The sequence below is a fragment of the Rhinopithecus roxellana genome, chromosome 6 (assembly GCF_007565055.1).
Source record: "Rhinopithecus roxellana isolate Shanxi Qingling chromosome 6, ASM756505v1, whole genome shotgun sequence".
Taxonomy (NCBI): Eukaryota; Metazoa; Chordata; class Mammalia; order Primates; family Cercopithecidae; genus Rhinopithecus; species Rhinopithecus roxellana.
In genome coordinates this window covers 91,639,688-91,664,763 of record NC_044554.1, presented here as the reverse complement: position 1 = coordinate 91,664,763, position 25,076 = coordinate 91,639,688, and the positions used below count along the sequence as shown (strand labels likewise).

The 25,076-nt window shown below is 39.8% G+C and overlaps 1 protein-coding gene across 3 annotated transcripts in view; it reads left to right on the top strand.

Moving 5' to 3' along the window:
- AMPH (amphiphysin) overlaps positions 1 to 24,189 on the top strand; it is a 258,597-nt gene extending 234,408 nt beyond the window's left edge. For all 3 annotated transcript variants that reach the window (XM_030933296.1, XM_030933295.1, XM_030933294.1), the window contains 4 exons: positions 13,337 to 13,546; positions 15,524 to 15,793; positions 17,635 to 17,736; positions 22,948 to 24,189. In XM_030933296.1, coding sequence (XP_030789156.1) covers positions 13,337 to 13,546; positions 15,524 to 15,793; positions 17,635 to 17,736; positions 22,948 to 23,055 — 690 coding nt within the window. In that variant the 3' untranslated portion in view covers positions 23,056 to 24,189. The remainder of the gene's footprint in view (positions 1 to 13,336; positions 13,547 to 15,523; positions 15,794 to 17,634; positions 17,737 to 22,947) is intronic.
- The last annotated feature ends 887 nt before the right edge of the window (positions 24,190 to 25,076 follow it).

The window sequence follows — 25,076 nt, the reverse complement described above, 5'->3', positions numbered from 1 at the left end:
TTCTACAGAGGGACAGAGCCCATTGGGGAGATATCTATCTATCTATCTATCTATCTATCTATCTGGAGAGAGAGAGAGAGAGAGAGAGAGAGAAAGAGAGAGAGAGAGAGATTTTCCCTAACAGAATATTCTCTCTCTGTCTCTCTCTTTATATATATAGATATAGACAGAGATAGATAGAGAAGACATTTCTCTCTCTATATATATATGGAGAGAGAGAGAGACAGAGACAGAGAGGAGTTTACTAGGGAAAATTGGCTTATGTAATTACAAGGTGAAATCCCACGACTGGCCACCTGCAAAGCTGGGGACAGAGAGAAACCAGTAGCATGGCTCAGTCTAAGTCTGAAAGCTTCAAACCAGGGAAGCTGACAATGCAGCTCTGTATGACGCCAAAGGCCTAAGAGCCCACAAGAGGCCACTGGTGTAAGTCCCAAAGTCCAAAAGCCGAAAAACCTTGAGTCTGATATTCAAGGGCAGTAGGAGAGAAAGCAAGCATCCAGCACGAGAGAGAGAGAGAGAGAGAGAGAGAGAGAGAGAGAGAGAGAAGACTCAGAGCAAGCAAGCTTATCCCCCTCTTCTACATGGTGTTCCAGCCATCCTGGCAGCTGATTGGATGGTGCCCATTCACATTGAGGAGGGGTCTTCCTCTCCCAGTCCACTGACTCAAATGTCAGTCTCCTCTGGCAACAACCTCTCAGACACACCTAGAAACAATACTTCACCAACCATCTAGGCATCCCTCAATCCAGTCAAGTTGACACCTAATATTAATTATTATAGCAGTCTATAAATTGTATTTATCCTTTTAAATAACCAACTTGCTGTTTTGTTGATCCTTTGTAAGATTTTTAAAAAAATTTTAATTGCATTTAGTTCTGCTCTGATCTTTGTTATGTCTTTTCTTCTGCTAGCTTTAGGTTTGGATTTTCTTATTTTTCTAGTTCCTTGAGGAATGACATTAGATTGTGAATTTGAGATCTTTATATCTTTTTGGTGTAGGTATATAACAGTATAAACTTTCCTCTTAGCATTGCTTTTGCTGTATGCCAGAAGTTTTGATATGTTGTATCTCTGTTTTCATTTGTTTCAATTTTTTTATTTTTACCTTAATTTCTTACTTACTCAAAAGTTATTCAGGAGCAAGTTGTTTAATTCCCAAATACTTGTGTGGTTTTTAGAGTTTCTCTTGGTATTTATTTTTAATTTTATTCCACTGTGGTCTGAGAAGTTGCTTGGTATGATTTCAGGGTTTTGGATTTATTGAGACTTGCTTTACGGCTAAGCATATGGTTGATTTCAGAGAATGTTCCATGTGCAGATTTAAAAAAAAAAAAGTACATTCTGCAGTTGCTGGGTGGAATGTTCTATAGATGTCTATTAAGTCCATTTGGTCTAAAGTACATTTATGTCCAGAGTTGCTTCTTTAGTTTTCTCCCTTGGTGATCAGTCTGGTGCTCTCAATGGGGTATTGAAGTCCTCCATTATTATTGTAGTGATGACTATCTCTTTTCTCAGGTCTAGTAGCATTTGTTTTATAAATCTTGGTGCTCTGGTGTTGGATATATATATATATAAAATAGCTAAATCTTCTTGTTGAATTTAACTCTTGTTATGACGTAATGCTGTCTTTGTCTTTCTTTTTAATGTTATTGGCTTAAAGTCTGTTTTATCTCATATAAGGGTAGCAACTCCTGCTCTTTTTGTTTCCAGTTACATAATACGTCATTTCCAGCCCCTTTACTTGGAGCCTGTGGGTGTCATTACATGTTAGATGGGTGTCTTGTAGGCAACAGATGGCTGGGTTTGGGTTTTGTTTTTTTAATCCGATTTTCCAATCTATAAGTGGAACATTAAGGCTATTTATGCTCAAGTTTAATATTGACATGTGAGATTTTGTTCCTATCATAGTGTTATCAGCTGGTTGCATTATAATCTCAGTTGTGTAATTGCTTTATAGGATATGTGAACTTTGTACTTATGTGTGCTTTTATGGTGGTATCATCCTTCCCCTTCCATGTTTAGAACTCCTTTCAGCATTTCTTGTATGACCAGTCCAGTGGTGACGAATTCCTTTAGCATTTGTTTGTCTGGGAAAGACTTTATTTCTCCTTCATTTATGAAGCTTAGTTTGACAAGATATAAAATTCTTGGCTGGCATTTTTTTTCTTTAAGAAGGCTAAAAATAGGCCCCAAATCTCTTCTGGCTTATAAGGTTTCTGCTGAGAAGTCAACTGTTAGTCTGTTGGTTCCTTTGTAGGTAAATTTAACACCTCTCTCTAGCTCCCTTTAATATTTTTTCTTTAGTGTTGATCTTGGATACTCTGTTGATTATATTTCTTGATGATGTTACTCTCATATAGTACCCCCCAGGTGTTTTCTGAATTTTTTTGTATCTGGATAAATACTTCTCTATCAAGATCAGGAAAACTTTTTCTGAATAATTCCCTCAAAAATGTTTAAGGGAACATACTGCACTCCTTTGGAGGTGTCAAAACACTTTGTCTTTTTGTATTGCCAGAGTTCTGCTGATTCTTTCTCATGTGAAGAAGCTGTCACTTCTTATGTTTAAATTAGTCATCCGTTGGATGGGACATTTAAATTTTTATTCTTTTTTCCCTTGAGGATATGGCTGTGGGGTTTGTTGTATATGATTGTTTGGCTTTGTTTCTAGGTACATTCAGGAGGCCAAGGCTCTACATGGGTTCCTTGGTTATGGATATCTGTTGTGTGGTGACTTTCTCAAATGCTGCTTGTTGTAGCAATATATTGGGTATATGAGCTGATACACTGTCTTCTGTGGGGCTGGGAGTGTGGAGGTTTCAAGAAGTTTATGTCATACATTAGCACTATGCCCTTCTGCAGCAGGTTTTTTATTTGGTCTTCAGTCTCCAGTCCTGGACTCTTGGAGTCCAGTCTCCAGTCCACTCTAGGTGGCATTTAAGGATGAGAGCTGGCTTACCCTTGGGTAGCTGGATGATGAATGGAGGCACCTACCCTCACAAGGGTGACAGGAGGAGTTTTTATTGGGATGTGCTGAGCTCTTGGGGATAAGCATTAGGGGGCTGCACCAGCTTCTCATCCTAGATAGGCTGGAATGTGATCCACTTTACTGTTGCAGGACTCATGACCTTCAGTTCAATAGATGCTGTCCTTTGACTCCAGTCTGCAGTGTGACTGAGGTCTGTGAAAGGACCTGTCTGGTGGCTATCAGCAAAAAGGCCTTGGGGCAGAGCTTCTTCCCCCAATCCAGAGCAGATAGCTCTGTGACTTGCCCTTTGTGCAAACCTGAATGGCATAGGCTCACTTTCACTGGGGATGCGGCCATCTGGAAATGCACTGAAAAGGCTTTCTCTGAGTGCACTTGCACCAGCCCCCAGCAGAGAAAGTCTGCTCTGCATCCACAACAGTGGGTGAGGGAGGTGGGAAATGGCCCCTTTTCCATGATCTTTCCCAGCCACCGGTCCTGCCCCTTGCAGAAATCAGCACCATGCCTGCATTTCCTTTGTTCCAAGGGGCACTTTGACAGGCCATATTCCCCCTTCCCTCAGGATGGCTTGTGCCAAGAGCTAGCTCTCTGGAGTACCCACAACTTCCCAGCGTCCTCCGTATCAGTCCCCTATCAATGCCAAATCAGAGTGGGTTCTGAGGTATGTTTGTAGGGGGTCTGGTGATACAACTGCATAAAGGCCGAGGTTCCTCAGGCAGGCAGTGACCTACACTGTGTGCACAGCTGGTATGGCACCTGCCGTTTCAGTGCAGGCCTGAGGGGAGTGCGAGTACACCTGGAGGAGCTGACCACCGCTGCTCTGTCCTCAGGAAGTTCTCAGGTTGCTACCAACAGCATTGCCCAAGGCCACAAGGGCAGAGGCACTCTCTGACAATTTAGTGGTCAGCAGTCCGTCACAGAAGAGAGGGAAGTAGAGAAGCACCCCCACCTATCCTTTCTGCCGAATTCTAAGTTCCTTAAGGGTCAGTCTCTGCCAGACTTTTGTCGCTTTCCTTTTCCAGCTTATTTCCATGGGAACTCCAACAGGTCCTGGCTCTCTTCTCTCAGCTTTCCATTCAGATCATGGCCACTCATCTGTAACTTTGATCCCCTTTCTGAAGAGAACTGGCATCTGACGTCTCCAGTCAGCCATCTTGGGGGGGGGGGGGGACTCTTGGAGCATTTTTTTAAAAAACGAAATTTATCATTGGGATGTGTAAATGAAGATTCATGAGAAAGCTAAAAACACTTAAAAATCACTCAAAAAATCAGATTCACTATTACCAGGATTTTTTTTGTTTGTTTGTTTTCATTTTAATGATTTTACTCTTAAACAAAAAAACCCAGCATATCGAAAAAGAAAGTCAACATTTCAAAAGTATATTCTAGAAATGTTAGCTAAACCCAAGAGAATTTTCTATAAAACAAAGTATAAATGGATCCTTGAAGCATAATACCTGAGCCAGGCAAGGGAAAATATCTGAGTGTCATCCATCTCCACCCTCAATCAGAGACAACTTGCATCTACCCTGCCATGAGTATGGGATTCCTTTCTGAAGCATCCAGGCTATTTGGGGCCTGCTGCTACTCTCACACAAGTATATCCTTTGACACATATATTTGGGGGTATTTATGTAACAGATGATTCCATGTAAAGACTTGATAAATCCCTCTCCAGCTCCTGTTCTGAAAGGATATTTAAGAGTCCCCAGATAATGAGTAAAATGGAACAAAGAAAATGTTTCCACATCTACTGTAAACATCAAGCCTATAGAGATTTCTCCTGATTTGAGAAAACTAAGCACATAAATACGTTTTAAGATTAGCAAACACCTACAGAGCAATACAAAAGAAAAAATGATTGCATGCCAGAGTTAAAAGTTTCTTTAGAGAATATGCAACAATAACAAAAATTACCTGACATACAAAGACAAAATTTGAAAATTGCCTTCCTTTTTGTTGTCAGTAATACTCAAGATGACCTCGATAGGTGAAACAAAAGATGAAAGGTGAGATGATAAAGCAACCATATTGAGAAGAAAAGAAAGTCACTTTGAAAGGCAGATGAAAACAGAACTCAATAACATGAGAAAAGATTTTAAGGGGAGGAAATGTAATATTAGAATTAAAATTTGCATGAGACGTGGTCAAGTTGAGAAGCAATACTATAGAGAATCGATTTAGTGATATGAGGATAAGCTGGAGGAGTTCTCCCAATACATAAAGAGAAGCACAAGTAAAGGTGATGGATTTAGGGGCCAAGGAGTGAAGATACAGCTCATGGGTAGAAGTTCATCCTGAAGGAGAGACTATAAGAATGTTACAGAAGCAGAAGTGGCTAGTATAGTAGAAGAAAACATGCTCGAGCTGAAATTTTCCTAGTTGATGGAATTAATGCATGTGGATCATAAGAAATCACCCAAAAAAGCAAACTTAGTGGAGAGAGACTACATTGAAATGTATTATTTTAAATATTGAGTTCAAAGAAAAATGTCCTGCAAGCATCTAGATTGGAAATAAGAAAGCACTACAAGTGAACAACAATTAGGTTGTTCTCTGACTTATCCATATCAATACTAAAGGTCAGAAGCTATAGGAATAACATACAGATTTTGAGCACAAAGAAACACAACATAGTAATTCTACCCCAAGTCAATAGTTGGCCATGTAGGAAAGCAGCAGAAAGACATTACCAATTACATAAGGTGCTAGAGACTTTCCATAGAATTCCTAAAAAGCATTTGGTGAGGATACATTGCAGTTGACTAAAAGATGGTTCAAATCAAGGCAGATAGGTGGGAAGACATGTGATAAAGCAAATGTGGTGACATATCTGTTGAGGATCCTAGGCGGTGAGCATTTGCAAGTTCATTGTATTCTATGTTTTTGAAATTTTTTAAAAAAAATTTCTTATAATGTTGAGCAGAAACCCCAAAAACATGTTTAATGGAAATATCATAAATAAATAAAGAGAGCAGTATTTAGTATTTAAATTATTGAAATGTGTAACCTAAATAATTGTTGGGTTACAAACCAAAGATCTTTCTCACAATGTTAGAGTGACATTTAAAAATGAAACCAACTAGTGTTTAATTCTAATAGAACTGTTAAATAACTTGTTAAATAGAATAAGCAATAAATTATTATATATCCATTACTATAACTTTTCTAAGAAACATGACTCATGTTTTACAAAATAAACCTTGTATGATTAGAAAAATGAATACAACTAAATATATCAAAATGTTACCATAAATTATCTTTTATTATTTTAAAATTTGTTAGAAAAAATATTTTAATTGCTTTATTAGAAAAAATGCCTATGATCACTTACAATAACCTACTTGATAAATAAGTATGAAATTTCATGGGCAGAAGGAGAATCAAAGTAGCTTCTTCAATTGTCTCATCCAGACCAGTTGCGTGATTGACAAACTATTTTCAGGCATTGTTCAGAGCTAATATTACCAAGAAAACAAGCAAATAAATAAACGAGTGAATGAATGTACGAATACATGACATAAACCTCAGAGATGACAAGTTCTCTTGAGCCTATCACTACTCTGACATGTTTGGGGGTCTTGGTCCTTGTTGGCCTGCTTTTACGGCACCATCTCATAGCAGGACTGGCTAGTTTCTGTCACCCGGTTGTGTTTGGCTATTTTACATGATTGATAACCTAGGCTATTGTTGTATTTTGTTCATGTCATTACATTTCTAGACAATTTTGCTAAAGCAAGTTTAAACTGGTGTTTAGAGGACCCTGGCATGAATACCATAATTATATGGCTTTCCACCAAAGAGATGATTGAGGCAGAAGATTAGAAAGCAATGAGGGGCCGGGCGCGGTGGCTCATGCCTGTAATCCCAGCACTTTGGGAGGCCGAGGCAGGTGGATCGCCTGAGGCCAGGAGTTCGAGACCAGCCTGGCCAACATGGTGAAACCCCGTCTCCACTCAAAATACAAAAAAATTGGCCGGATGTGGTGGCAGGTGCCTGTAATCCCAGCAACTCAGGAGACTGAGGCAGGAGAATCTCTTGAATCCAGGAGGCAGAGGTTGCAGTGAGCCAAGATCGTGCCATTGCACTCCAGCCTGGGCAACAAGAGTGAGATTTCATTTCAAAAAAGAAAAAGAAAAAGAGAAAGCAATGAGGTATGTATGGTGCAGAGACCCACCACCTACTCTCTCCAGAAGGTTCTGTGCTGGTCGCTGTGATTTCTGTGTGATAGATAGGAGGGTTAGCAATACTCTTAGTTTCTGCACCTCATAGACCTCATGGATAAAGTAAATATGTGCCCAAGGTCAAGGAGACTATTTTTAGTCTCTCTTTGCAATAGCTGTTTCCCCCATAAATATATTTGACCAATAAATAGTATAGTTTGGGCAGAAGATAGGATAAGTGTGTTTTTCTGAACATTTAGAGTGAAGAGAAGCATTTGATAGCACTGGGTATGAAAGGCTTGAAATACTTTCAGCAGGTTCAGTCCTCTGGTCTTCCTGGGTAACATTTTTTAAAAAACAAATAGCAGTCATTTATCATTGTGGTTTTTCCTAGCAGATATAACATGTACTGTAGCAAGCAGAGCATAGAAAATGTTTTTTCTTTTATAGCTCTACAAATAGCTAACAAATTGAAATGCATAACAACAACAATAATAATAAGAGGTATAACTTTCATCGATGAAAACCTTTTCACTCTTTCCTTTATTTTGTCTATAGCTAACACCTAATCTGAACAAACGGGTTCCGGTTTTCCATTGTATTTTTATGTTGTTCTATTCTTGCGATCAGTAAATAGGGCATTGGAAATATTTTGGTAAGAGCCAAAAATCTGGACCAGATTCCAGACATAAAGGGAGGGTTGAGGCACCCCTGATCATCAGACCAGTGTCAGAAACAGAAAGCTATGAGGATACGCAGATAGTGGATGATCCTTCTCTGTTTATGAAACATTTTTAAGCTCTGCAAAATCAACGTGTTAAGTGAACAGCAGCTGGAGAAGTGGGAATTCATTACTAATGGACTCGGAGTAGGGTGCAGGAGTGTTAATTGTTTGTTTTCCAAGCAGATCATTCAAATTGTTTGGCTTCCCGTTTAGTCTAAAGTGCCAATTCCATAGCACCTTACCTTTGCCAGAATTGTGAATTTCAGTATTTTCCTGATATTTATTTATCATTCTTAAAGTCAGTTTTCTGCATGCTGCAGTTCTTTTTTATGTGACAAAAATCAGCTAAATTGCTGAGGTGCTGAGGCTGAGGTATTTGCTCCTGCAAGGTCAGGATCCTCAGAGCAGTCAGGTAGAGCCTTTGGCCGCCACCTGCTGGTGGTTGGTGTCACAGCAGCTAATACCTGTTTTTTTATTATTTTATTTTATGTTTACTTTTAACTTTTGTGGGTACATAGCGGGTGTATATATTTATGAGGTACATAAGGTATTTTGATACAGATATACAACGTGTAGTAATTACATCAGGGTAGATATCTATCACCTCCTCAACCATTTATCCTTTTATTTGCATTGTAATCCAGTAATATTCTTTTAGTTATTTTAAAATGTACAATAAGTTATTGTTGACTGTAGTCACCCTGTTTGTGTTATGAAATACTAGGTCTTATTTATTCTTTCTAACTATTTTTGTGCCCATTAAACATCTCCCTTACTTCCTCACTACCCTTCCTAGCCTCTGGTTAGCATCCTTCTACTCTCTATCTCCATGAATTCAATTGTTTTAATTTTTAGCACCTACAAATAAGTAAGAACATTCAAAGTTTGTCTTTCTGTACCTGGGTTTTTTCCCTTAACACAATGACCTCCAGTTCAATCCATGTTGTTGCAAACGACAAGATCTCATTCTTTTCTATGGCTGAATAGTGCTCCATTGTGTATAGGTACCACATTTTCTTTATCCATTCATCTGTTGATGGACCCTTAGGTCGCTTCCAAATCTTGGCTATTGTGAATAGTGCTGCAACAAACATGGGAGTGCAGATACCTCCTTGATATATTGATTTCCTTTTTGGGGGGTATATACCTAGCAGTGGGATTGCTGGATCATATGGTATCTCTACTTTTAGTTTTTGTCCTTTGTTTTTGAGGAACCTCCAAACTGTTCACCATAATATTTGCACTAATTTCCATTTCCACCAGCAGTATATGAGGTTTCTTTTTTCTATACTTCCTCGCCAGCATTTGTTATTGCCTGTATTTTGGATAAAAGCCATTTTAACTGGGGTGAGTGACATCTCATTGTAGTTTTGATTTGCATTTCTCTGATGATCAATGAGATTGAGCACCTTTTCACATACTTGTTTGCTATTTATGTCTTCTTTTGTGAAATGTCTGTTCAGATCTTTTGCCCATTTTTTGACTGTATTATTAGATTTTTTTCCCCATAGAGTCGTTTGAGCTCCTTATGTATTCTGGTTATTAATCCCTTGTCAGATGGGTAGTTTGCAAATATTTTCTTCCATTCTGCAGGTCATTTTTGTTGATTGTTCCCTTGGCGGTGCAGAAGCTTTTTAACGTGACATAATCCCATTTGTCCATTTTTGCTTTGCATGCCTGTGCTTTTGGAGTATTATTCAAGAAATCTTTGCCCAGTCCAGTGTCCTAGAGAGTTTTCCCAATGTTTCCTTTTGGTAGTTTCATAGTTTGAAGACTTAGATTTAAGTCTTTAACCCATTTTTATTTACTTTTTGTATATGGCAAAAGATAGGAGTCTAGTTTCATTGCCTGCTTAAATTATCTAGCAAAGGAAAGGTGATAACATGTATATTTAGTGATGGTAAAATCTTATACAACCAAATTGATAGATATCTAGAGGTAAGTTACAGGTTAATAATAAACATGATTGTATGGAACAAGTTTAAAAAATTACCTGTGGCAACACCAGCTATAGGTCACAGAAGTATATTCTCTCCCAGAGGTATAGTATCAATTCAACTGAGACTAAAAGCCAATCAGTAACAATGTGTAGTTGGAACATATATGTATAAAAGGATTTATGCATAACCACTGGGAGAATAGCCCATGAAATAACATCCTGTCTGCTTTTTCATCTGTAGCAGTGCCTCTGCTGCATGTGTGTGTAGTGGTGGTGTCTGCTGCTCTGTTTATCCATACCGTCTGCATGTAGATAGAGTCCATCTGCTTCCAAGCTGTTGAAACTAGTGGGATATTCATAGGTGTGATTTTCCAGACAGATGGAGAGAATAAGCTTATAATCATGACACAACTTGTTTTATACATTTGAGCTCATAAGTTTATTGCATGCACATTTTCTTTCAGGATAGTTTTTAACATGGAAGAAACTTTGTTAGGTGCTTAGTGTCCTAGAGAAACCCTGTTAATGTCTCCAACAATAAAGTTATGAGCAATTGCTCATTGTTCTTCTTGGGATTAAGATACCCTACTAATTTATGTTCTGATTACTATTCTGTTGACAACAGTAATAATAGCATCCATAAAAAGGTCGGTGCTTATTTAAAACAGAGATGAAATTCTATTTGATTTCAAAATAAACTTTTTATTATAGGAATTTTCATCCATTTGCCAAAATATAAACCCTCATGTACTTGTTACCCCACTTCGATAGCAATCAGCATTTATAATTCACTTTAAATAAGTATCTGTTACAATTCATGAGAAAGCATTACTTTTGTGAACCCATAATGTATTAGTCCATTTTCATGCTGCTGATAAAGCCATACCTGAGACTGAGCAATTTGCAAAAGAGGTTTATTGAACTTACAGTTCCACATAACTGGGAAGGCCTCACAATCATGGCAAGGAGGAGCAAGTCACATCTTACATGGATGGTAGCAGGCAAAAACAGAGCTTGTGCAGGGAAACTCTCATTTTTAAAACCATCAAAACTGGTGAGACCCATTCACTGTCACAAGAAGAGCATGGGAAAGACCCACCCCCATGATTCAATCATCTCCAACTGAGTCCCTCCCACAACACATGGGAATTATGGGAGCTACAAGATGAGATTTGGGTGGGGACACAGAGCCAAACCATGTCACATGTACTTTCATGACAGGACAGGAAGAAGGAAGTATGTCATGGCTAGGGATTGTATTTTAAATCATTGCACACCCTGTGTGGAGAGCCACATCCTCGTAATAGGAGATTCTCATAAGAGAGGGAAGTAAATTTCTAAGAATATGAGGAATACTTGGACATATAATGAGTAGTATAGCTGTTAACATTTCATTTTCATTCCCAAATAAAATATTATCTTGTAGAAAAATGTCCTGTATATATTCTGTAACAGGCATTTTTATTTAAACTATTACCTATAGCTTTGAGCCAGCAGAAACGTTTTTAGAACTGCTTTGTTAAAAGTGTAGGCATATGGTTCATGTTCTTCATCTCCAATTTCTGATGCCCACTCAGAGGTGCTCTTCATTATCCTTTTCTGTTTTCTGAGTTTGAAAGTTAATATTTGCAACATTGGGGCCTTCCTAACTTAAGATGTTGAACTGGGTAGAATGTATTCAACAAGGAAAAAAATAGTTAATCCTAATCACATCAGATAGTAAGAGCCATTTTTGAAATATGTGTCCTGGATATATTATATAAGATCAACCTGAGATTCTTCTTCCATAGTCTTTCTCATGTGAACTTCTCAAATCAAGTCTGTCAAGCTGATGTTGTCAGAATCCTGTTTAAAGAGTTGGACTCCAACCCCTTTGTTCAAAACTAAAACTTCTGATTGCACTTCCTTTATTTCATTACCTCAAATTTTAAATACTACTTAAAACTCTTATTCTGACTGTGTGTCTACCTTAGAAAGAAAATTCTGGCTTTTTTCTATTTCACGTCTCCTTACTGGACCTAAACTATGATTTTGGCATTTTGCCTGTAACGGGCTCTGCAGCTATTTGGAGCATTACCATGCATATTTGATTACAAAAATTATTTCCCCTTCATTCCTGAGGGTTCATTGAGAAAGCTTCCTTATTTTTTTTTTTCCTCTGTGAAAGTGATTTGGCGGCCGGGCGCGGTGGCTCAAGCCTGTAATCCCAGCACTCTGGGAGGCCGAGACGGGCGGATCACAAGGTCAGGAGATCGAGACCATCCTGGCTAACCCGGTGAAACCCCGTCTCTACTAAAAAAATATAAAAAACTAGCCGGGCGAGGTGGCGGGCGCTTGTAGTCCCAGCTACTCGGGAGGCTGAGGCAGGAGAATGGCGTAAAAACCTGGGAGGCGGAGCTTGCAGTGAGCTGAGATCCGGCCACTGCACTCCAGCCTGGGCGACAGAGCGAGACTCCGTCTCAAAAAAAAAAAAAAAAAAAAAAAAAAAAAAAAAAAAAAAAAAAAAAAAAAAAAAAAGAAAGTGATTTGGCTTCTGGAACCTTCCTCACAAAGATTTGAAAGTTTATACTAAAACGCAATTTTTCGAAATTTTGACTTTGTGTGATGAGGATGCTTTTCTGATATGGCTTTTCTCTCTGACCCAGGCCACTTCCATCCTCTGACATAGATGTTCCATGTAAATCAAAAAGTGAGCAAGGCAGGTCTCAGTCATGGAGAGGCTTATTTAGCCAAGGTTAAGGATGCACCCGGAAAAAGAGACACAAGTCAAAGGAGGATCTGTAACCGGTGCTTTTTCTGAAGAGAGTTTTGAGAACTTCAGTATTTAAAGGGGAAATAGCAAGCAAGAAGGGAATAAAATTTTTAAAAGGAGTGTGGGTAGGCAATGAGGCAAGTGTCACATTCTTGTGAGGCTCTGATTAGTGCTCAGTGAATCTACATTTCACATATGAAAAGGGGGAGTGGGGACATGGTCACTCCTGCCTCCATCTCACGCTCTGTAGTTCTGCACGTTACATAAGATGAAGGAAGCATGTGAAATTACAGCTCTGTGTTTGAGAATGAAAGGAAGGTTGTTTTCGTGTGACTCTGTTTCCAAGCTTAGCTTTCCTTTGGCATGGTGAGTTTAAGGTCTCGAGATTCAATTATATTTCTTTTATTCCCTTAAGGCCTCATTTGTTGCTTCTAGCCAATAAAAATGGAAATAGCTTGTGGAGAGGACCACCCACACCTTAAAAGCCGTGTTTTTGGAATAGTATATGTCACTTCCATTCAAATCCCATTTGCCACACCTGACAGCAAGGAAAGCTAAGGAGTGTAGAATTGTTGGGAGCTCAGCAGAAGAGAAGTCAGAGTGTTGATGAATACATGGCAGACTCTGCTGTACCTAAATCCTGGGAGTGCCAAGAATGTTCCAAATCTGTATAGCCTCCACAGAGGGGACATCAGAAATAGGCTTGAGTTTGACTCCTGGCGGAGGCCCATGGAGATGCAGACGTGGCCTGTTGGATTCTGCCCTACAGGTCATACCTGGAGCTGATGCTGATGCAGCTGTTGGAACCTTGGTGTCAGCAGCTGAGGGAGTCCCAGGAGAGGAAGCAGAGGCAGAGAAGGCCACGCTCCCTGCTGCGGAAGGAGTAAGTTTAGAGGAGGCCAAAATTGGAACTGAAACCACTGAGGGTGCAGAGAGTGCCCAAGCTGAAGCAGAAGAGCTGGAAGCAACAGTGCCTCAGGTGAGTGTTCCATGTTGCAGCCAGGGGAGCTCCTGGGAGGTGGTGTGGGCTGGGTGCTCTGTTGGTTGGTCCATGGTGATAACTGTTTGGATGTATAATAGGTTTGTAGCAATTTTGTGACTCCACCAAACAACATTATTATCAGATTCTCAGAAAGAGTAATCCCAGCTGCTCAGTATCAGCATCGCAATGTTGCATACAGGCCCTCAGGGCCTGTGGCTAACTGGGCCTAAGCATGGAAAGGGGAAGGGGGAGCTCTGGGGTGACGTGGAGAAAGGAATGAAGCAGGACAGTGAAAAGGATGAGAATGGAGCCGGGAGAAAGAGAATGTGATGAAGTGAGCACTTAGCCCAGGGAGAACAAAATAGTATTTAGATCTTATTATTCTTATTACTGTTTGGTGGTTATTATCATCATCAGAGTGTCTCAAATTCACCATCAGGCCCCTTTCACCAAGAACCCACCACTGTGTGGTACTTTGAGAAAGGAAACAAAGGGACCCGGGCCGTTAGGTCTGTGCGTGAGGCTGGAGCGGGCCCTCCTCGGCACTGCCTCAGAGCAGCATTGAGAGGCCACAAAGCCACATACTCTACCACTGCAGGGGCCTCCAACCCCAGGGCCTGCCTGCACTGTCTGGTTCTTCTGTATTCTAGAAGGCAATGTTAAGAGGGGGCTTAATGGTATGTATTGTTTTCTTCTGATGATTTTACTCCCAATAAATTTTCAAAAATTTCTCCAGGGTTACTTAAAACTTGAAACTGAATTATCCCTTTCATTATCCCTTTTTGGGCTGGGGGCTGAGGCAGATAACAGTGTTATGGGAGAAGGAACTTAAAAGAATATTCCTTTTTCCCCTTAGATTTTCTCATCACAGTTCCCAGAGTGTTTTTGTGTGTATTGTTGTACTCATGGAAAGACGGTATTATCTCTCTAAGTTGATGAATGTTAGTGCTCTAGTCCTCTGATAGCAGAGAGAATATAGAAAGACTCCTGTTCTGCTGATGAAACTCCCCTCCATGCTCATCTTTGTTAAACAAATGAAAGCGTGGTCCTAATCCTTTGGTTCAGACACTAGAGTACCTGGAGTGGATTGTGGGAGGTGTGGTCCCTGCAGCGGCCACAGCAGTGGGGGTCTGGAATGATAATCACAAGCGAAGGACTGGTGGATGAACTCCAAACCCCAGGTGGATCTTCACCAGCAAGCATGGTTCAGACACTGGGGGCCTCTTGGGACTGGAGGAGAGGAGGAAGGGGCTCACCGGAGGTGAACTGCCCGTGGCAAGAGTTAGGGCTCCGTGGGACAAGAACCAGGCCGGCCTGCGGGGCCAGGCGCGGCAGCTCACGCCTGTAATCCCAGCACTTTGGGAGGCTGAAGCGGTCGGATCATGAGGTCAGGAGATCGAGACCATCCTGACTAACACAGTGAAACCCCGTCTCTACTAAAAATACAAAAAATTAGCCGGGCATGGTGGCGGGCGCCTGTAGTCCCAGCTTCTTGGGAGGCTGAGGCAGGAGAATGGTGTGAACCCGGGAGGCAGACTTTGCAGTGAGCCGAGATTGCACCACTGCACTCCAGCCTGGGCGGCAGAGCAAGATTCCGTCTCAAAAAAAAAAGAACCAGGCCGGCCTGCACTGACTCCTGCAATCCCTCTCAGGATGGTTTCCCTCACCCCTCACCCTTCAAGACTCAGTCTCCCATCCCCTATGCCTCCTCCCAATTCCCACGGAAACCTCATGCTTACCAAACTGCCTGGCTATTCAAAGATCCAGAAGTTAATTCCACTAAGGGTTTAGGCCTCAGGAGGAACAGAAGGAGGCTGTGTGGCACAGCAGAAGACCCGGAGCCTGACTGGCTGATGGGGAAGTATGGAAATGGCAGCCCCAGCTTTGGGCTGGGGGCTGAGGCAGGTTGTGCAGGACGAGGAGGTTCTGTTTTCCAGGCCCTGCTGGGCACTGCCACGGGCTTTCTTCCCCCAGGAGAAGGTCATCCCTTCAGTGGTCATAGAGCCTGCCTCCAACCATGAAGAGGAGGGAGAACACGAAATAATTATAGGTGCAGAGCCTGAGGAGACCACCGAGGACACGGCTCCTCTGGGCCCCACCAGCGAGACGCCAGAGGTGGCTACGGAGCAGAAGCCCCTGCAGGACCCTCAGCCAATGCCTTCTGCACCAGCCGTGGGGACTGCTGACCAGCTAGCATCTGTAAGGGAGGCCTCTCAGGAATTGCCTCCTGGCTTTCTCTACAAGGTATTCTTATTTTTTAAGTCTCATTTGTCCTTTTTTTGCTTTGAGTCTCTATTGCTTAAGCCTTTGGTTTTCCAGTTTTTACTTTTACTTTTTGCAATTATTATTTCTCTGAACTGCTTTCCCTTCACCACCACATCACTTGGACAAGCCAGGACTACAGTAATAGATTTTCATATTTTAACAAAGAATAACTAAAGGGAAGTTCACCATAGGGCAAACAGTATGCCTCTGGGTAATGAATGGGAGAGTCTCTTCCAGCCCTCCCTCCTGTCTACTCCCCCGGGTGCCTGTGAATCTGTGGAGCCTGGCTCAGACCAGGCCTTCGAATCACCAAGAGCTCCTGACTGGGCTATACCTCTGGGGGTCAGGCAGCAATCCTTCAGTCAACTCTGGCACCTTGTAGGGTGCATGACACAGAGTAGGAAGCCCATAAATATTTTGTAAATTAATGGATTCATATATGAATAAACTTGCACCAAAAGGCAGGAAAAAAAGGTGGCTAAGTTAATGGGAAGAAGGTTTTGCTCAGACAGGCTGCTTAGAGCCTTCATAAACCAAAGGGTTCTTACCGAAAAACTTAGTAGATACCTGAAAACACTGGCCTAACCCAAGTGTTTCCTGTCTCAGATGTTTCCTAATAGATTTGATTTTACATTTCAAAATTCAGTTCTTTTTCTTCTAAAGTGGAAAATGTTATATCATTCTCTCTCTCTCTCTCTCTGTCTGTCTCTCTCTCTCTCTCTCTCTCTCTCTCTCTCTCTCTCTCTCTCTCTGTGTGTGTGTATGTGTCTTTGTCTCTCTCCACTAGAAAGTAACTACTACCTTGCTACCTCTTGTGGGGACAGGGTCGGCTATAATGGATTTATGAATGAATTAATTTAGAGAAAAAATTAAACCTGTGGATAGGGGGTTGTTTCATGCCAGGTTCTGTTTTAATTGGAGCATGAGGAGTCCAAGAAGCCTTGTGCCAAGCACGGCCTGAGCTTGCTGGGCCCATTCTGTCCTCCTCAGTAACTGTAGAATAAGCTAAGGTACCCCTATAGGTCCTCTCTCTGGGTATCAGTTCTCCCATCAGAGAAATTAATTTAGGGATAACATAATCCATTTCCGACTCTGACAGTTTAGGATTCTAAGAATACGCTCAATGGCAAAATACACACTTTAAAAGCCGATGTTTATTCTCAGGGGTGGAGTTGAGGGAAAGGTGGAAAATTCAATCAGCCATGACGGTAGAGTGATTCAGACTGGGTGACGGATGCATGGGGGTTCATTATGTTATTTCTTCTGCTTTAAAATATGTTCCTATAATAAAATTTTAAGGAAATCTTTTTCAAAATGGGAAAGGAAAAGAAACTGGTTGCCATTGTATATAAGGTAGGATAGGGAAGAAAGGAAATATATTTACACAGAAATGGATCACAGAGTTTTATTTAGTAGTAATTACTGTATAACCTGCAAGTGGTGGTTTTCCTGATTATTATTTGACAGAAGCTGGGGTTAGAGGAGCTTTAGACATTTTTGGTTCCAGTTAAACAACAAACAGTAATAAAGCAGCAGTGATAATAAAATGCAAATCTCTAACAAAAATAAGATGAATTAAAATGTGATTAATATAGTACTTTTCCCTGTTGTAGAGGGCATTGCATTACTATTAATAAATATACATATGAATGGCCTCCTATCAGAGAATAGGACTTCCCTTCTGGCTTTAGAGGCCTTCTTCTTCCTTGGGATGGCAAATATCTTCATCTTTTCATCCAGCTTGGAGAGTGCTTGTAAGAGTGTCTGCTTATAATCTGGCTGGGAAATTGATTTTTGTGGATTCTTCTTATCTTCTGCAGGTGGAAACGCTGCATGATTTTGAGGCAGCAAATTCTGATGAACTTACCTTACAAAGGGGTGACGTGGTGCTGGTGGTTCCCTCAGATTCAGAAGCTGATCAGGTAAAAGATAAGATTGGACGATGCTTTGGGCTACATTGATTTTTTCGGAGGACACAATCACTTCCTAAAGATGTTTCTATTTTCTGAGATGCTACAAGCCATCTAAAAAGGACTTAACGGCTTGTGACAGCATAGATCATTAACCAGGTTTCTAGGACATCCTTTTGGGATGCTGTCGCATTCTTCTTTTATGTAATACAAACAGTTGACCATTTCTTAATCATGTAACCACTTTCTAGGAATGCTTTCTGTAACAGCTGTCTTCAGGAAATGCAGACACTATGAATGTGAACTAAAAGACCCCTTCAAAAGTGGTTGCCTCTGGGTGTGTGGATATTGATTAGGAAAGAAACTGGGGAACCTTCTGGAGTGATGGAAATGCTTTATATCTTGAGAGGGATATCTGCATGTATTTGTCCAAACTCATTGAACTATATACCTAACCATCTCTGCATTATACAGTATTTAAATTATACCTCCAATTTAAAGAGATTCTTTAAAAATATCACCTCCTAAAAGAGTCGTCTGATGTAAGGTACTGAGAACTCCCATCTTGTTCTCATTCATAAAATGTGTGAACCCTTGAAATGGTAGGCAACACAAGTAAATGCATCTGTAAACATGTATTTCTGGAGAGAAAAGCTCTAACTTCCATACTATTCTCAAAAAGACTCATGAGCTCTCCCCTTAAAAAATAAAGTCAAGCATCACTGCCTTTGAGGTTAAGACTTAACATGTTCAACATTTTGTTCTTTCTTTTGACAATACACTTACCAAGATACATCAGGTGCTGGGTCAAACAGTCTCTACCACAATAAAATTAGATTTGAAATGTATATAACAATAATCTGCTGAGCAGGGTGGCTCATGCCTGTAATCCCAGGACTTTGGAAGGCCAAGGCAGGAGGATCATTTGAGGCCAGGAATTCCAGACCAGCCTGGTCAACATAGCAAGACCTCATCTCTACAATTTTTTTTTTTTTTTAATTATCAGGGTGCAGCAGTGTACACCTGTAGTCCCAGCTACTCAAAAAGCTGACATGGGAGGATCGCTTCAGCCCAGGAATTCAAGGCTGCAGTGAGCCATGATCATGCCACTGCACTCCAGCCTGGGCAACAGAGCAAGACCCCATCTCAAAAAAAAAATTAACAACAATAATGTATCTTTAAAAGCCCCCAAAGATTTAAAAATTTTAAAATACACTTCTAAATAACCCCTGGGTCAAAGAAATCATAGTGTGAGTTAAAAAAATATTTCATAATGATCATTAAATAGAAATTAAATAGAAAATGCATGGAAGGAAGGAAATAAAAATAAATTCACAAATGAATACAATAAAGGACATAACAGATAACATTGATGAAACCAAAAGTAGGTTTTTGAGAGGATTAACAAAATTGTTAAAACCTTAGAAAGACTCAAGAAAGAAAAATCACAAAGCATAAATTACCAATATCAAGAAAAAGTGTCAGCATCACACATCTCAAAGATATTAAAAATCCCATTTATAATGGGATTTTTGTCTGTATTAACCAGAAGTTATTTTGTAAGGAAATAAAAGGAAAAAAGGTAGTTTTTTTATATTTGCCATCATGTTTATCATTTCCAGGTCTTCATTCTTTCCTATAAGTCCAAGTTTCCATCTGGTCTTAATTTCCTTTCTCCTTAAAGAACTTTCTAGCTATTTCTGCAGTGCTAGTCTGCTGGCAGCAAATCTTCTTGGCTTCTGTTTATCTGAAAATGTCTTTATTCTTCTTAATTTTTAATGATACTTTCACTAAGAAAGAAATCTGAGTTGACTTTTTTTTCTTTCAACTCTTTAAACATGTGTCATTGTTTTCTGGTCTCTATTGTTTATAATTAGAAATCAACTGTCATTTGTTTAATATTGCTTCTCTGTATGCAAAGTGACTTTCCCTGACTACTTTTAATAAATTTCTCTGTATCTTTCATTTTCATCAGTTTGAATATATTGTATTTGGGTAGGGTTGTTTTTTTTTTCTTTTCTTTCTTTTTTTTTTTTTTTTTATGGTCTTCATACTTGAAAATCACTGAGCTCCCTAAACTTGTAGCCTAATGTTTTTCACTATATTTGCTTTTTATCTTTAATTTTTTGTCTGACTAATTCTCTTTGTTCTTTTTTCTCTGGGTTTCTAATTATACTTATGTTGGACATCTTGAGGGCTAAGATGCTGTTCTTTTTCTTTGACTGTTTCTCTCTGGTAGTCAGGTTAGATAATTTCTATTGATCTGCCTTCAAGTACTGTGACTGTTTCTTCTTCTACTTTGCGTTTGTAATTAAGTTTATCCAGTGACTTTTTCTTTTTTTTTTTTTTTTGAGACGGAGTCTTGCTCTGTTGCCCAGGCTGGAGTGCAGTGGCTGGATCTCAGCTCACTGCAAGCTCCGCCTCCCGGGTTCACGCCATTCTCCTGCCTCAGCCTCCAGAGTAGCTGGGACTACAGGTGCCTGCCTCGTCGCTTGGCTAGTTTTTTGTATTTTTTAGTAGAGACGGGGTTTCACCGTGTTAGCCAGGATGGTCTCGATCTGCTGACCTCATGATCCGCCCGTCTCGGCCTCCCAAGGTGCTGGGATTACAGGCTTGAGCCACCGCGCCCGGCCCTCCAGTGTTTTCATCTCAGATATTAGAGTCTTAGAGTCTTCATTTCCATGTTGTTCTTTCATGTGGTTTCCATTTCTTGGCTGAGATTTCCCACTTACATTCTTTCATTATCACTGTCTCTCAATTTATATACTTGAACAAATTTATAATAGCTGCCTTAAATTTCTTACTGCTAATTCCAACAGCTGGGCCATCTCAGGGCGTATTTCTATTGTTTGCTTTTTAATCTTTGGGTCATATTTTCCTTTTTTCTTTTTCCATGTCTAGTAATTTTTTAATTGATACTAGACATAGTAGGCGGACCATGCATGATAAAGAGTCTGACTCTGTTTTCTATATCTCAAAATTCCTTATTTTTGTTTTAGCAGACATATAAATTACTGAATAATTCCCTTGAATTGATGGGAGTTGGTTTTATACTTTGTTAGGGTGGGTCTGTACCCTTTATGCATGCACAGCTTAGGGGTCAGCCCAGGACTTCAAGGCAATTTATCCACATATATTAGGATACCTATTCCCCAGTGGCTCCTTTCTTTTCAAGATAATACCCCCTGAGTGTACAGCTTCTCTGACAGCCTTACACTCTATGATCTGAATGCCTCACATCACACTGAGTGAGGATAATCCTCAGGAGAAAAGCTGTATCAGTATAGATCTCACCCCGTGCAGTTCTCTACTTTCAAGGGTCAAATACCCTGTAATTTCTGCTTGCTTTTGGTCATTTCCAGCATCTTCAAATAGTTGTACCCATTATTTATACCCATCCCATTATATATAAATTTATACTTTATATGTTATATAACCAAGCATTGTTTTTATGTATAAATAGTTGCATATATGTATATATAGATATCTAGAGATATATAGTTATTCCAGTGTTTTTAATTATTCTCTCCAGAAGGATTTGTCTAATACAAGCTATTCTGCCATTACCAAAACTGGAAATCTTTTTCTACCACATATTTTAAGCAGTTAATATTTAATTTTTTATATTTTCCTCAGCTAAAGATTGATATTGGCTAATATTCTTTACAAGTTGTCTTTCAGAATATATGTGTTGGAATATATTTTGATTGTGGGTTTCTGTAGTCCTTTACTTGTTTTCTTTATTGAAACAATTTTTAAGTGCTTAGCTCTACTTGGCTGCATTAGATTTTTCACTCACTGTAAATAAAGTCAAATATAGACACTTGTGGGGGAAAATGACCTTTTATATGCTTTCTAGAGGCTCAGAAAATATTTAGCTATCATCTTTTATTTTAAGTGTGGCTTTGTCCTTCACATATATGACATCATAATTTTAAAGAGGGCACTTTTCCTCATCAGCTAGGATATTATCAGTTATTTTATTGAGTCATTTTTTTCTCCAGCGGTTTTTTTCCTGCCTTCAAAAATTGGGCTGTCTAAATACTGATATTTCTTGTCTATATAGCAGCATCAATTTATAGTCTCAGATTCTATCAAAAGGGAATGAATTCAGTTTCTTCATTTAATTTTTGAGATCTAATTTTATCTGATGTACTTGAACTATGTTGGGGGATGGTTCAGACTAAACCTGGCCATCCCTCATCTGAAGTGGAATTTCCTTTCTGCACTGCTTAACATAATAAGGATAGTCATTTCCCACTCCTTGAACTTCCTGTGGTCTCGTTTCCTGCTGTTTCTTTCAACACAGCGTTTCCAGCTAGACTCTGCTTATCTTCAGGAAGCCAAGGGCAGACCACAGCCTCTGTTTCTCAGTTTAAGTATCGTCTGCCATTCTGCATGACCATACATGGATGAGTTCTCTACCCTTTCTGGGGCAAAATGTTCCATTTTTGTGATGGTACTTCTATACGGCAGACAAATGTCTATGAGGAATAATTTATAAAGGATATAGGGGTGCTTCCAGCAAGAATGCCATGACATCCGACTTATTTGTAGTTTATATAAACTTGAAAAATTAGGTATTATAAAAACCAAAATAGCAATATCAGGCAACACACATCTAGCTTTTAGTATTTAATAAGCCCTACATAGGTAGTTTATTGGGGTTATAGGATATGAGCTGGGGGTCAGAGTTCTTTCTTATAAGCAAGTGGCTTGGGATGAAATATAAGACATTCCATGGTCTCATCAGTACTCCATGCTAACCCAAGGAACCTAAAACCTTTTTTACACTGTGACCCCAGAACAGGTCATGCTCTTGTGCATGAAATGCTTTCACGTGGTATTCCTGTCTTTGCACTGGTTGTAATTGTAATCCTTTTCTCCTCTTTAAGAACTCATATTATAATCCAGTTAATGTCAGTTAACTATGCTTCGTACAGTCATGTTAATATTAATTGTCAATTAACTATACTTTATACAGTCAATAAGTCATTGAAAACGTTTATCCCTGCTTTTTCTTTTTCTTTTTTGTTTTTTCTTTTTTAACTAACAACTTATTTGGGATAGACCTTCCCATTGATCACGGCACAGCACTTTACCTGTAATGTGACATCCTGGTGAAGAACCACAACAATAATGTAACACATTATTAACTAATTGTGGCAGTGTGGATTTTCCGGTAGTTTGCTGGACCCTGAAAGTCCTGTCATTGTCTTTCAGGATGCAGGCTGGCTGGTGGGAGTGAAGGAATCAGACTGGCTTCAGTACAGAGACCTTGCCACCTACAAAGGCCTCTTTCCGGAGAACTTCACCCGACGCTTGGATTAGGGCAACAAGTACTGCAAGAAAGAGCTCAGTTACGGGGTTTTTAAACCTTCATGAAAACCTGAAGAGTTCACTTTTGCTATTATGCTCTTAATGATTTACGGACTGATGCCAGACAAACCTTGGGAAAATGTATCAATGGCGTATGTGTGCAAAAAAAAAAAAAAAAAAACGTAAGAGAAAGAAAAGTAAATTAAGGAAAAAATCCTCACTCGTTCCCATGTTGTCAATAACAGGTTTGTTTGTGCTTTGTCCAAGCTGTGGACTCTTGTACTTGATCCCCTCCCACCAATTCTAAAGTAGTTTTCTCCAGATCAGACTTTTATTTCTCTGCATCAGGTGTATGGTATTGAGTGGCTGCCCTGCAGAAGATGTGATGAATTATCCTGTGGTACAAGATTATCTTATTCCCCTGCCCAGGTGTGAGCACGTGCTCTCGCTCCCTTTCAGGTTTACTGTGTTTAAAACTAAACTGCTGCAAAAGTTCTCAATGTTATTTTCCAACACATCTATATGTATATATATATGGACACACAGTCATGCAAGCTAGTTCCCACGACTCCTGGATCTATGTGTATGCAGAAGGCTACATATACATAGTTGCTTTCTTTCCTTTCCATTGTAACTCTTTGCCTCTCAAGTGTCATTGATACATGCATTGCTCTTATTCTGACTGGCATTACAGTCGCAGTTTTGCCTCATGGCAAAACCAGCCATCCCATTGCCAAAACAGTCAACAGTATCTGTGTTTGTACTGTGCAGTTTTCAGGATGAGATGACAGATAGCATGACCATACTGAGGCCCCCTCAGAGAAAGCAGGGCCTGATTTATCTAGCTGTCCAGCCGCTGTGGCTGGAGGTAGGCTAGTTGGGATGGGCAGCTAAGCAGTCTTCTCTTCTGCCTTTATGAGATTGGATAGAAAGATGGGGCATATTCATCCACCCCCAAAAGAATACTATAAAAACGGCTCCTCTATATTTCCACCTCTTTCTATTTATGCAACTCATCTTCACAGATTGTTCTAAAGTAAAATAGATGGTGTATGCTGTATCCACAAATCATCTGTAACAATTATGTTTTCAGTGCTGTGTCATTCCAAATAAACCTTTGGTAATCTCCAACGATTACCCTAATTCCTTTTGATGAGTCTTTTTTTTTTTTTCTTTTTCAAATTTTGTTTTGTTCCAGTCAGATACTCTGCTTGAAACAGCTGATATTGGAGTTGTTATTTGTGCAGCAATATGCTTGTTCTTCCACTAGGATGCACTCCACGCCCCCCACCTCACCTCCCCACTTCCTTCATTCCAGTCATTGCTGGTCACTCGGTGTTCCCTGACATCCAGCAATTACTGCAGCACCAATAACAGCTGCCAATGGAGAGCCCTTAAAGCTGCCGGCTGTGGACTCCCAGTGCGTGAATCACTGATAATCTTACGACCTTCATAATCAGCAATTTCTTCTCACACCAGCTTCATTTTCTGGTCACTTTTCTTTCTGGCATGTTTATGTTCGTAGGTACGTAAAAATTATATCAGATGGAATAGGAAAGTGAATTCACTTGGCCATTATTTCCAGAAGAGAATTATTAACCCAGAAGCCTTTTAATTGATTTGGACTCTTTTCTGCTAATATAATTCTTTATACAACGTAGGCTGATCAAGAATGTATTAGACTTTTAGATTTGGTGTGTATTCCTGATTCACGGTTGAATCTTCCTGGCATATTACTGACTTTGTTGTTTTAAGTGTGAATAGGGAAATAACTGTTATTGAGCCAAGATTTTTCCAGGGGCTAATTTACAGAGAGGCTGGGTCATCATGAATGCTATTATAGTGCAAGAAAAGCAAATGTCACTGCCCAGGAGCATGACTGATAATTCAGCAAGTAGAAGGCAGCAATGTAAGATTCATAATAGAAAGCCACTCCTGACATTAGAGTGCACACAGGATGTTAAAAGCCAAGACTGAAAAATTAGCTCGAATAATAAAATGCACCTAATGTTCTTAAAGATAATTGCCTTGCC